Source organism: Vombatus ursinus, unplaced genomic scaffold (assembly GCF_900497805.2).
Source record: "Vombatus ursinus unplaced genomic scaffold, bare-nosed wombat genome assembly UNPS02014777.1, whole genome shotgun sequence".
Taxonomy (NCBI): domain Eukaryota; kingdom Metazoa; phylum Chordata; class Mammalia; order Diprotodontia; family Vombatidae; genus Vombatus; species Vombatus ursinus.
In genome coordinates, this window is record NW_020954555.1 from 1,791,355 (window position 1) to 1,803,545 (window position 12,191).

Sequence of the window (12,191 nt, forward strand, 5' to 3'; positions counted from 1 at the left end):
AGGGTTGGGTAGATGGGACCTAGATTCCCCAAGAACCACATGCTTAAGGCTGGAGAATTTCTTATTTTCAAATTCATAAATACTAAATTCATCTGCAGATTTCAATGGACACAAGAATCTGACCATCTTCCCCTCTCCTCCATCTGCCACATAGCTCTACCACTGCCTTATGGGTGTCACCTTGATCAAGTTTTCTAAACCCTCTGCCTGTTCTCTTATCTCTAAAATATTACTGACTAGACAACCTCAAAAGTCCTTTTCAGCTCTAATATTTTATGACTATTCACCCCACCTCCATCTCTTTCCCATGAGTGACCTTCACCTTTATCACTGCTCTTATGGCACTAAACTCTACATGCACCCATGCTTACATTTAGGATCATAAGACTTAAAGCTATAAAGAACTGGGAGGTTACAGAATTCAACCTCCTCATTTTACAGCTACTAAAAATAACTGACGTTTGTATAGCAATTTTCCATAGGTCTGCAAAGCTCTTCTCCAAGACTGTCATTTAAGCCTCACGGTAACCATGTGAAGTAGGCAGTGCAGGTATCATCCCCATTTTATAAAGAGAAGTGACTGACCCTAGTTCCGCTGACTACAAGTCTAGTTAGTACTTTATTCACTGTCAAGTGGATGAGGATTTTGAGGCCCACAAAGCAGAGATGGTAGGGGAGTTGGTAAACCAGAGACTTCCAATTCAGTGCTCTTACCACTAGGCCTTACTGCCTTTTTTTTTCCCCTTGTTTCCTTTCCCCTTTCCTTCTCCTGCTTTACCCCAATTCCTACATTGTCTAACACCAGGCACACCACATTTCATTCTAAACATTTTTCTTCTTTATAATGTCAGTCTTCCACAGAGTAAGTTCGGTATTTCTGAAACATGATTACTGGGTGAGACTGGCCATGCCTGGCCCTGTTAGCCTTTATACCACATATGCTCTGCAGTCAGACTGTGCTTCCAAGAGGGTAATCTGATTTGGGAATTCTCTGCCCAAGCATATCTCAACATGTTTCACTTTTATTCCAGTTCTGGTGAAAACATCATCCAGACATTGATCACATAGGGTGCCTTCAGAGTAGAAAAAGGATTAGGCGGTGAACCAATTGGTGGTGTGTACAGTCCAAAAGATGACCAGTTTTGGAGAAGCCACTTTCCCCAGCATTTTGGCAAGAGACCTTAAAAGATAGAACAAAAGGAGCTGACTCTCTCATGCAGTTTCCTCCTTTGGGCTCATATAAGGGCAGCTGCCGTTTACAGGCTTTATGGCTCTGGTTCATTGGGTCCTGGTTTTAAGGTTCGTTTTATAACACCTCACGTTTCTGTAGTGCACATCCCCATGAGGTAAGCAGTGCAAGTTATCCTCCACTGTGTATATATGTACATCCGTGCCTTCCTGTGCTCTATGCTTGCCTGCCCCCAACACAGAGCTAGAACTTAGGGCATGGCAACTAATGCTTCTTCCCAGCCCAGTGGACTTGGAAGGCACCAAATTTATTGGGGTTCTGATGGTATTTGCAGTCCTTCTGGAGCATAGAAGCAACAGTACTTAGCGTCTAGAAAGAATAATTAAATTCTTAAGCTGTTAATTAGTAGACTGAACCCCCCATACACACACCTTGTTCAGTAAGTACCTTAGCAGCAGCTTCACCCCATTTCTCAAGGTCTGTATCTCAAGACAGGGACATGTCCCGTATGCCCCACCCCCTCAAATAAGGGTGGCTCACCAAGTTGTTGTAGTACTTGGAAGACACAAAAAATTTCTAGTAATGGTTTTGATGTGAGGAACTAACCTCCAGGCTGTGGTAAATACTCCAGGTGTGGTATATCTCTTCACCCAGGAGGACCTGCAGCTCCGTAACTGACAGTTTGAAAGGGTTGTCTGAGGTACCAAAAAGGTTAAGTAAATAACTTAATCCCATTGCTAGTGTTAGAAGCAGGATCTGAAGCCAGGTCTTCCTGACTACAAGACTGACCCTCATCTAAGTGAAACAAAATTGTTTTTTTATAAAAATTGATTTTAAAAATAGTATTTCAAACTACATAGTCACTATGTACAATTATTAAAAATCAATATAATTCACTTGGCATCTCCGGCACATATGGCACTTTATTCCGATTTTAAATATGGGGAAATTGAGGCTTCAGAAAGGCTAATAAAGACATTAAGGAGACTTAAGAATGATTTGTGTGTGCATGACTCTAACTGTGGGGCAAATGAGGAACAGAGTAAAACAGTTACTAAGTGGAAAGAGTAAAGGTTAGGTAAATGAGAAACTGTTCATGGATGAAATGAAGCATAACCTCTTCTTTTCTCCCTATCAAACAATTCCTTTTTTTTTCCTGACAGCAATCTGAATTTGGCTCCTATAATACTAGTTATAATTTGTTGATAAAATTAAATAGTCTGTGTTCTCAATTTTTATCCACAGCTGTGCATTCAAATCCCTGGGTGTGGTTAAAAAAAAACGGTGAACAAAGCACTTGCATGTCTAGGTTTTCGAGTTAAAATATCAAGGTGGTACAAAAATGTACAAAATTTATCAGAAGTATGGTCTACTCTTGAAAACAGTTTAGCTCATCTGGTTCGTTTCAAATCATGTTAAATATATAACATTAAATAAATGCAATGAGGCTCAGAACAAAAAAAGCAATTAGGCTGGTTTAACTATGTTCAGCAAGTCATACTGAAACCCTGAGGACCTCAAGTTAAACAAAATTCAGTTTCTTGGCCAAAATCTTTTTTCCCTCGGAGAAGTTATCCCAGTGTAGAAATGATTTCTGGTTCAGCACTAATGATTTTTTTTCTACAGCAGCGTGAAAAATGACCTATATCTGTTCGTGTTTAAGAAGAAATGGGAAATATGACTGACTAGGAGTAATGCGAACAGAGGGCAGACAAGCATGGCAAACGGGCAGAGATTACGCATAAAACGCCCTTGTATTCTGTTCCAGAGAAGAGATAGCTAGTGACACCCGCCTTGGGGATTTCATCCTGCACTGGATCAAATGAGGAACATAATAAGGTCTAATTATGGTAGTGCTGTTAGTGCCTGTTTATGAGGCCTGGCAGCAATTTGGTCGAACATCCCTCGTTCTGAGAAATTGGTGATCCGGCAGCCAGAGCTCTCGCTGCCCTGAACAGCTCGCACACGAGGTTCCAGCCTGAGTTTTAAAACATCACGAAATCGAGAAAACGTGGCTTGATGTTGCAACGCGGCTCTTTTCCGCCCGGCCTTTCGTGCCCTTTCCGACGGCGAACGGCCGGCGCCCATTGGGGAACAGGGACCAACTCTTCCAGAAAAGTTCTCGGAAGACTCGGGACCACATGGCCCCCGGGAGTCGCGGAGCGCGCCGGCCCGGGGCCCGGGGAAAGCCCGCGTCCGCGCGGGGGCCGCCGCTCTGGGCGGCTTCCTCAGCGCCTTTCCGAGCGGGGAAAGCGTGGCCGCCCTCCCAGAGTCCCAAAATACCACTTCCTGTTGTTTAAGACTCGGGAAGGTCACTGGACCCAGGGGGGCGGGGAGGGGTTGAGCCGCGGCCTTAGAGCGTGACACCCCACCCCCGGCAGGGGAGCACGTTGGCCCCGCGGGGCTCCTCTGACGCAACTTTTGGGGTTTCTTACAGGAAATCGGTAACTTTGGGGGTTGCTCCCAAACGTTACAAAGCCACGGCGCGGAACGGCCCGGCCCGGCCCGGCGCCCAGCTCTCCTCTCCCGAGGCGTGAGTCGCGCAGCGTCGCCGCGGAGGCGCACGCGGACCCTCGCACGGCGGTGGCGGCGGAGGGGCGCGCGAGGCTCCCAGGGCGGGGCGCGCCGAGCCCGCCGGCAGGGGGCAGCAGCAGGAGCCTGTTGTTCCCGCTCGCTGCGAGCGTGGAGCTAGGCGGGGGCGGGAAGGAGAGGGGGTGGGGAGTCCGCCGCTCGGGGGCTGGGAGGCAGAGCCGCACCGCCCTTCCCGGCCCCGCTCCCCCGACTTCGGGAGGCGGGAGTTTCCAGGAAGCTCTCTGAGCTCACTCCCCCGAGCGCACGCACGCGGCGTGCCGCGCGTTAAGTAGTCCCTCAAGCCCGCACCGGGAGAGGAGGGAGACGCACTCCCGAGCAGGGACACGGTGGTCTGTCCTCGGAAAGTGGACGGGCCAGGGGGATCGGGGCTGGAGGGATTCTCCCCGCTTTATCTTTCTCTCAAAGGAAGTGAAGCGTGGGGGAAGCGGAACGAGTCCCGGCGGAGGCGGCGGAAGGGTCCGAGTGCGTTCGAAGAGTGTAGAGAGTTTAAAGGGGGCGGGAAATCCCGGAGCGGATTCTTTCCCCCTCGACACAGCTAGGGAACTCCCTCCTCCCACATCCAATTCTCCAGTTCCCCTAGGTGGGAAGCGCGTAGGGGTGAAGAAAAGCCACTGGGGGGACCAGTTTTACCTTCAAGTCCTCCCCACCCCCGCCCCAGCAATTCTCCGCGGAGGAAGCCGGTGGTGAGCTGCCCCGGGCACCTCCTCCGTCTGGAGGGGGCGGGGCGGGCTGGCCTGGCTCCTCCCCCTTTCCCTCCCAGAGTCGGCCCAGCCCGCCCGCGCGCTCGGTAGCTCGCGCGCTATCTCCTCCGGGCGTTGCTCGCGATCGAGCTCTCGCGGGTTTCCCGCCCCTTCCTGAGCGCGCGCCCCTCCCCCTCCTCCCTTCCCCCAGCTCCAACGTTCTTTCAACCGTCACCTCCGAGCCTGCCCCACCCCCAGCGCGGCGGCCCAGCCCCGCCCAGCCCAGTCCTCCCCTCCCCCCGGGCGGGGGCAGAGCCCGCTGTGCTGGTCCCAGGCCTCGCCTCGCCCGCCTGTTCTCTAACCCCTTCACCCCGGCTCCGCTCCGCTCCGCCCCACCCCGCCTCGCCTCGCCTTCCTCCTCCCGCCCCGACCGAGCCCCTTCGGGCCGGCCTCCCTCGGTCCCTGCCCTCTCGGCTCTCCCGAAGCCTCTGGCTCGAAACCTCCTTAAGCCCTCCTCCCGAGGGGCTTCTCCTCTTCCCTGCCCATTTTGCAGATGAGGAAACTGAGGCTGCGCTGTCCCTTCCGGGCAGACACCGGATCCTAGGGATAACCAGCTCTCCAGACCAGCCTCTTTAAAGTCATACTTGTTTTCCCCCCTTTAGGTCCTCAATAGAAAGGGGACTAGATTTGGGGGAGAAGCCCGGAGTTGGGGTTCTCCCGCTGTCCCCCACTCAGCCTGGGGGACCTTGGGACGGTTAACCCTCGTCCAGAGGCTCCATTTCCCAGTTTGTCTTCGGGCCAAAGGCTGGGTTAAGACCAGACCACCCTACAGTGATGCCTCTTGTCACTGTGGCCCTACCTGTGTGATCTTGGGGACTCCCCTTCTCTCCTCTGGGCATTCCTTCCTTCTGGAGTAAGAGGACCCTCTTGAGACCCTTTCCAGCTCCAGGTCCTATGGCCCCATGACTCTAAGCCAGTGAGCCAGCCCACTCAGAAAAAGGCCACTGGAGGGTTCAGCCCAAGTCAACTCTGAAAGGAAATTGCTATGTCAGAAGATAGGCCAAGTCTTAATCTTAGCTGGAATGATGTGTTGAAGGTGATGCATTTTGTTTGTTCAATATGAGGTCGTTTGTTTTTCCATGTGTGTAATGTTTTCTGTTTCACAGACTTCCTTTTTCTTTTTTCACAAGACTCTTGAATACAAATTCTCTATTAAGCTTCTTAAAATGGTGTTATTTAGATTTTTTGAAATAATTTTTATGGGGATTTGGTTTTATTTTAAAAATAAGCCTCCCCCCACCTTTTTTCAAGTACAAGAAATCTTTTATTAATCTGGGTGGTATTGTTTCCTGAATTAATTTTCCTCCCCAAAGCTATGGCTCAGTCTGGAAGCAGAGTTCTTTGGTGTGCTTCAGCATTGATGAAAGTCATGTACAAGTTAATGAGAGGCTTGCAAGGGATGTGAAGCGAGAGAATCTTGAAGCAGGCTGGCTGTTCCCTTTTTTTATATACCACAAACTTGTAAACTGTAACTGAAAGGTAGATACAGTTTTGCATGTGTGATTTGTATAATTGTATCAATGTTGGGTACTCTTAATTCTAGGTGATTTATTCCAAGTATTGAAACTCTAAACCAGGGATTCTCTTGTAAAGCCTTTTTAATGTTATCGTTCTTGACTTAAAATATCCCCATGTTTTTTGATGGGCTGATTTCCCTTAAATGTAATGAACAGTACTACAAAGAAGCAATACGATTTTTGTCACAATAGAGATAGGTACTGGACTTGCAATTTCACTAGTATGGGGAACTCCAAGGCAAGGAAATTCTCATTACCAAGGCATGTTGATACTGTATCTCCAACTTTAATTCTTACTGAGAATTAAATGATTTACCAAGGATCATTCAGTAGGTGTCAGATGCAAGATTTGAACCCAGGTGTTCCTGACTTCTACCAGCTAACTATCCACTATGTCTTTTCTCTCACTGTCTTTCATATATATAATATAGCCTTTTGTTAAATGAACCAGAGGTTTTACACTTTCACATTTATAATTTTTTAAAAAGTTCTTGCATCCGTTATATACACTGAGCAATATTTATACACTTACTGAGTGCAGAAAGCTATGCTAACCTGGGAAATACAAACTTAGATGAGACATGGGCCTTGTCCTCTTGGAGTTTAACCATTAAGATACAAATACAGTTTTATCAAGCATTTATTAAAGACCTACTGTGTACAAAAGCCAGTGCTAGGAGCTGAGGATACAAACATAATAGGAAAAACAGTTCTTTCCTCATTTGTAAAATCAGCAGATTAGATTGTTGTTCAATCGTGTCTGACTCTTTATGACCCCATTTAGGGTTTTCTTGGCAAATATACTGGAGTAGTTTGCCATTTCCTTCTCCAGCTCATTTTACAGATGAGGAAACTGAGGCAAACAGGGTTAAGAGATTTGCCCAGAGTCACGGACAGCTACTAAGTGTCTGAGGCCAGATTTGAACTCAGGAAGATGAGTATTCCCAACTCTAGGTCTGGCACTCTATCCACCTAGCTGCCTCACATGGATTAGATTAGATGACCTCTATGATCCCTTCCCTCAAGGAGCAATATTATATGATGAATGTTTTAGAGGAACAAAACAATGTACTGTGAGGGCCCTCCCCCCAAGGTTATTAATGGTAACTGATGGGGTCAGATGAGGGGAGAGAATCAGGGTAGGCTTCATGAAGGAAGAAGCATTTCAGTGGGGCGTAGATAAGAATTCAGTGAATAAAGTGGGCATAGGAGAGCCTTGTAAAGCACAAGGAGTAGCCCCTGAAAGGCATAGAGATGAGAAAATACAAGACTGTTCAGGGAATGCTTTGATTGGAGTGAGTGAAGGGAAGTAATAGAAAGGAAGGCTGGAAAGGTAGGGTGGCTGCTGTTTGTGGAGAGCAGCATAGGGGATCTGAAGTTGGACAAGATGCTCTAGCAGGGGTGGTCAGACCTTTTTTCTCATTAAAATGAACATTTCATTATTTTCAGGTCATTTAAATGAATGTGGTATTTTAGTATTTCAGAAACAGAGTTAACCCTGGCTCACATCTTGGTATCAGAAAACTTTAAGGGAAAGTGGGGAGGGGAGTCATAGTTAGAGAGGACAATTATCCTAAGTGGAAATGTTCAGGATCTAGAGATAATAAAGGATATGGAGAAAGGGAAAAAATGAGAGCATGGAGAAACAGTATTGAAAGATAGAACTATGGAATGTGAAGTGGATGTGAATTATGGAATATTGAAAAGGTGTTCCTAGTGTAATGGGGGTCTGGTTCATGCTTAGAGCACCTGGGATGGTATTTCTTTACCTGAAGAACTTGGGGAGCCTGCTTCTGGGAGAATTCTGATGAAGTATAAGGGAAAAGTATAAGTAATCTTGGAGAGATTGTGGAAAAGGTGCTGACATTCCCATAACTAGTTTTAGTTGACTGACCTCATAATTGGGAGGAGCTTTTTTCAATTGGCTGCATCATTAAAACATCAGTATCTTCAGAAAGCCAGTCAGCATCAGCTACAATCTCTTTGCCTATTTACTTCTGGGAAATCTTGGGGACTCCTTCATTAATGGCATTCAGTGAAGGAAGTAGAATCTCTGGCCTTGAGAGTTTTGAAAAGCTGGAGGAACAAGTTATAGGAATCTGGGATCTGGAACTCAGACTGGGTGTTACAATCAGCTCAGTATCAGTGCATGCTGAGAAGCAAAGAGGATGTTGGAGTTCCCTGCCCAGCTAAAGCAGAGATGATGGCGCATTCCACTATCTTTGGATTTGAACTTGGTGTGACCAGTGCTATATAGGAACCAAGCAAAATGAAGCCTACTCCATTCCTCCCTACCTTAGAGGCAGTTAGGTGGCTAGGTAGATAGAGTGCTAGAGTCAGGAAAATCTGAATTCAAATACAGTCTTAGACACTTAATAGCTATGTGACTCTGGGCAAGTCACTTAACTTTTTCTCAGTTTTCTTAATTGTAAAATGAGGATAATAACAGCATCTGCTTCACAAGGTTGTTTAAGGATCAATGAGGTGTTTGTAAAATGCTTAGCACAGTGCCTGGAGCATAGTAAGCACTATATAAATACTTATTTCTTCTCCTCTCCTTACATTATAACTCTCCCCAACTCAGGTGGTATAGAGAAGAGTATGCCTCTTTGAAGTATTGAGGAAATGTACTTTATTCTTGCTATGTCTTTGAAGTAAATGTCCCCTTGTAAAAGCTACCTGATATTAAGTGGCTAGATGGAATGGAGATGTTGACCATTGGCACCTAACAATGGGTGAAATACAACTAGTTCAGGCTTGAGTATGTGGCAGTAGAGAAAAATACTCCAGTCCTTAGGGTACCATAGAACCCTGTAGGTGGAAATGTAGCCTGACCCTGAGAGAATGTGGCCAGAGCATAGTTTAATACACTAGAATTTAATCAGATGCCAGAAGTAGGGGAGGACATTAGTAGATTATATGTTTACAAACAGCTATCTCAGAGTTGCTGAGTGCCTAAAACAATCCATCCACTACCAGCCATTGTTCATGGGAGCAACCCCTATGGAGAACAAGCCAGCTATTTCCACCAGCTGCCACTCAAGACAGGCAAGCTAGCCTAAACAAAACAACAAAGCACTCTTAAGAAGCAAGAAATGGCCCTTGTGGAAACAACTCAGGATGCTGAGGCCCAAGATCCCTGGGAATACTACTGGCCCTCCTTCCTGGCCCCCAAAGGCATTATTCAACTATCCTTATAAAAAATGGACCTGCTATCCTAAATCACCAACACCAACTACTGCCATTAATGGGAAGGTAACACCAAGAGCCCTCAGAATAGCGATACTTCCTAGCCATGCTTCTAGCCCTGACCTTCAAGACTATCATCCTAGTGAACAATCCCTGTTGAGGAAGAACCAGCCATTCCAAATCAATTATTACCCATAGGACAGGCAAGTCAAATAAAGCTGGAGCAACAGAACATAGAAAGAAGAGGTTGCATATAACAGGGATGTCAAACCACTGCCATCTCTTCTCAGATCCTAGTAGAGATATCCTGATCCCTGAAGCCATCATCTAAGTTAACAACCCTGCAACCCAGCAACAGCTTCTGCAGGTATAAGCAATGGAACCCTGCTCAGCCACTGACAATTTAGAAAAGAAAATTCTTGCCACAAAAGCCTTTGGCACTGTCAAATGGTTCAATGCCAGAAATAGGGTTTTATCAGTGGAAATGACGTGTTTAAAATGCACTACAATTTCCTTTGCCTCTTCACCACTAGACCTTTCCATCTGACTTGCAGCTAAAACTTACTCATTGTGTTGATTTTCCCTATTAGAATGTAAGCTCCTTGAAAGTAGATCTTTTTCTGTTTGTATCCCTAGCCTTTAGTGCAGTGTTTTGCACATAGCACTTAATAGTTGTTTTTTCGTTTATTCACATAGCTGCCATGGTGATTTTCCTTAATCATAGATCTGACCATGTCATTCCAATTAGTCAATAAACACTTTTAAAGTGCCTTCTACATGCCAGGCACTGTGTTAAGCCCCAGGAATACAAAAAGAGGGAAAAGATAGCACCTGCCCCCAAAGAGGTCACAATCTAAAGAGGAAAACAACAAGCAAATGTAAAAGAAACCCAAGCTATATGCAGGATAAATAGGACATGATTAAAAGAGAGAAGGCACTAGAAATAATGGGGGTTAAGGCTTTTTGTAGAAGATGGGATTTTAGTTGGAATTTTTAAAAAGCCAGGAAAACCAGTAGGTGGTGATGAGGAAGGGAGAGCATTCCAGGCATAAGGGACAGCCAGAGAAAATGCCTAGAGCTGAGAGATGAATTGTCTTGTTTGTGGAACAGCAGGGATACCAGTGTTACTGGATCAAAGAAGGTGTAAAAAGACTGGAAATGTAGGATGGGGCTAGGTTATGAAGGGCTTTGAATGCCAAATGGAACATTTAGTATTTGATCTAGGAAGCAAGAGGAAGCCACTGGAGTTGAGTGTGGGAGTGTGGGGGTGACAATTGGATCTACACTTTAAGAAAATCATTTTAGTGGTTGGATGAAGGATGGATTGGAATGGGGAGAGACTTGAGGCAAGCAGACCTACTAGCAGGCGAATTTTGTAATAGTCCAGGCATGAGGTGATGAGAACCTACACCAGAATCAGAAAAGAAAAGGCAGCTAATTTGAAAGATGTTGCCAAGGTGAAATTGTCAGGCCTTGGAAACAGATTAGGTACAGGGGATGAGAGATAGTGAAATTGAGGATGACTTCTAGGTTTTGAGCCTGGAGGACTGGGAGGATGATGTTGACTTTGAAATTATTAGGGAAATTGCAGGGTGGGGCCAGGGGAAGGTTTAGGGGGAAAGACAGTTTAGTTTTTGGATATGTTGAGTTTCAGATGTCTACTAGACATCCAGTTGAAGGTGTCTGAAAGGTAATTGGAAATGTGAGACTGGAGGTCAGCAGAGAGGTTAGAGCAGGACAGATAGATTTGAAAATCATTGGCCTAGGAATGGTAATTAAATTCACAGGGGCTGACTAGATCACCAAGTGAAATGGTACAAAGGGAGAAAAGGGCCCAGGACAGTACCTGTGGGACACCTATCATCAGAGGGTTTGATCAAGAGGAAGATCCAGAAAAGGAGACTGCCAAAGAGCTGTCTGATAGGTAGAAGAGAAGCAGGAAATGGTAGTATCCAAAATATCTAGAGAGAAGAGAATATCAAGGAGAATACAGTATTTGGTAGTTGTCAGAGGCTGCAGAGAAGTCAAGAATGAGGCTTGAGAAAAAGCAATTGGATTTGTAAATTGAGAGATGATTGGTAACTTTGAAGATAGTAGTTTTGGTGGGACGATAAAGTTGGAATCTGAATTGTAAAGAGTTAAGAAGAAAGTGAGAGGAGAGAAAGAGGAGGCAGCTATTTTAAATGATCTTTTCAAGTTTGGCCACAAAGGGCAGAAGAGACTATGGCAGGGATGGCAGGATCAAGTGAGAATTTTTTTGAGAATGGGGAGATATGGCATGTTTGTAAGAAGTAGGTAAAGAGCCAGTAGTTAGGGAGAGATTGAAGATAAATGATAGAGTGGGGATGAGAGAGGGGCAATCTGTTGATAGAGACAGGGTGGGATGGTATCACTTGTGTAGGTAGAGGGCCTTGGAGTAAAGCCACCTCTTTTATTGTGAGACAGGGGTTAAGGAAGAGAGTGGCAGAAGTCAGGTGAGTGATAAAATATGAGGCAAGGTTCTCAGCTGAAAAAATGGGGGGAGGGGAAGCCATGGAAGGTTTGAAGAGGTATGAAAGAGCTTCTGTGGAGAGTGGGATAATGAGTTGATAAGGGAGGTATAGCAAGATTGCCTAGCAGCACTGAGGGCCCAGTTGAGGTTGTGTGACATAAATGTATAGTAGACCCAATTAGAAGGGTTGCATGTTTTTCTTCATCTTCATTCAGTACCATATGTGCATGCATGCACATGTGTGTCTGTCCAGGAGCAAGGTGGTGGGTGGTGGGGAGTGATCTAAGGTTTAGACTTGGCAGGCTGCAATCAGCAATATGTTAAAAGGGCTAGGTCCTCGAGGAAGAGGATAGTGTAGATTTGTACTAGTTCACCAGGGTTCAAGATGGGGAAAAGAGAAGAGAGTGATTAGTGTAGGGGTAATGGCCTGGGAGAGAATTGAGTAGTTGAGGGATTGAAGGTCATGGTGTTGA

The 12,191-nt window shown here is 45.8% G+C and overlaps 1 protein-coding gene across 1 annotated transcript in view; it reads right to left on the reverse strand.

Moving 5' to 3' along the window:
- Positions 1-3,034: 3,034 nt before the first annotated feature.
- The window catches only part of LOC114045060 (collagen alpha-1(I) chain-like), a 97,678-nt gene continuing 88,521 nt past the window's right edge, over positions 3,035-12,191 (reverse strand). Inside the window, exons 5-7 of the mRNA XM_027864873.1 lie at positions 4,429-5,061; positions 4,027-4,316; positions 3,035-3,877 (exon numbers count right to left, since the gene is read on the reverse strand). Of these exons, the coding sequence (XP_027720674.1) occupies positions 3,035-3,877; positions 4,027-4,316; positions 4,429-5,061 (1,766 nt within the window). The remainder of the gene's footprint in view (positions 3,878-4,026; positions 4,317-4,428; positions 5,062-12,191) is intronic.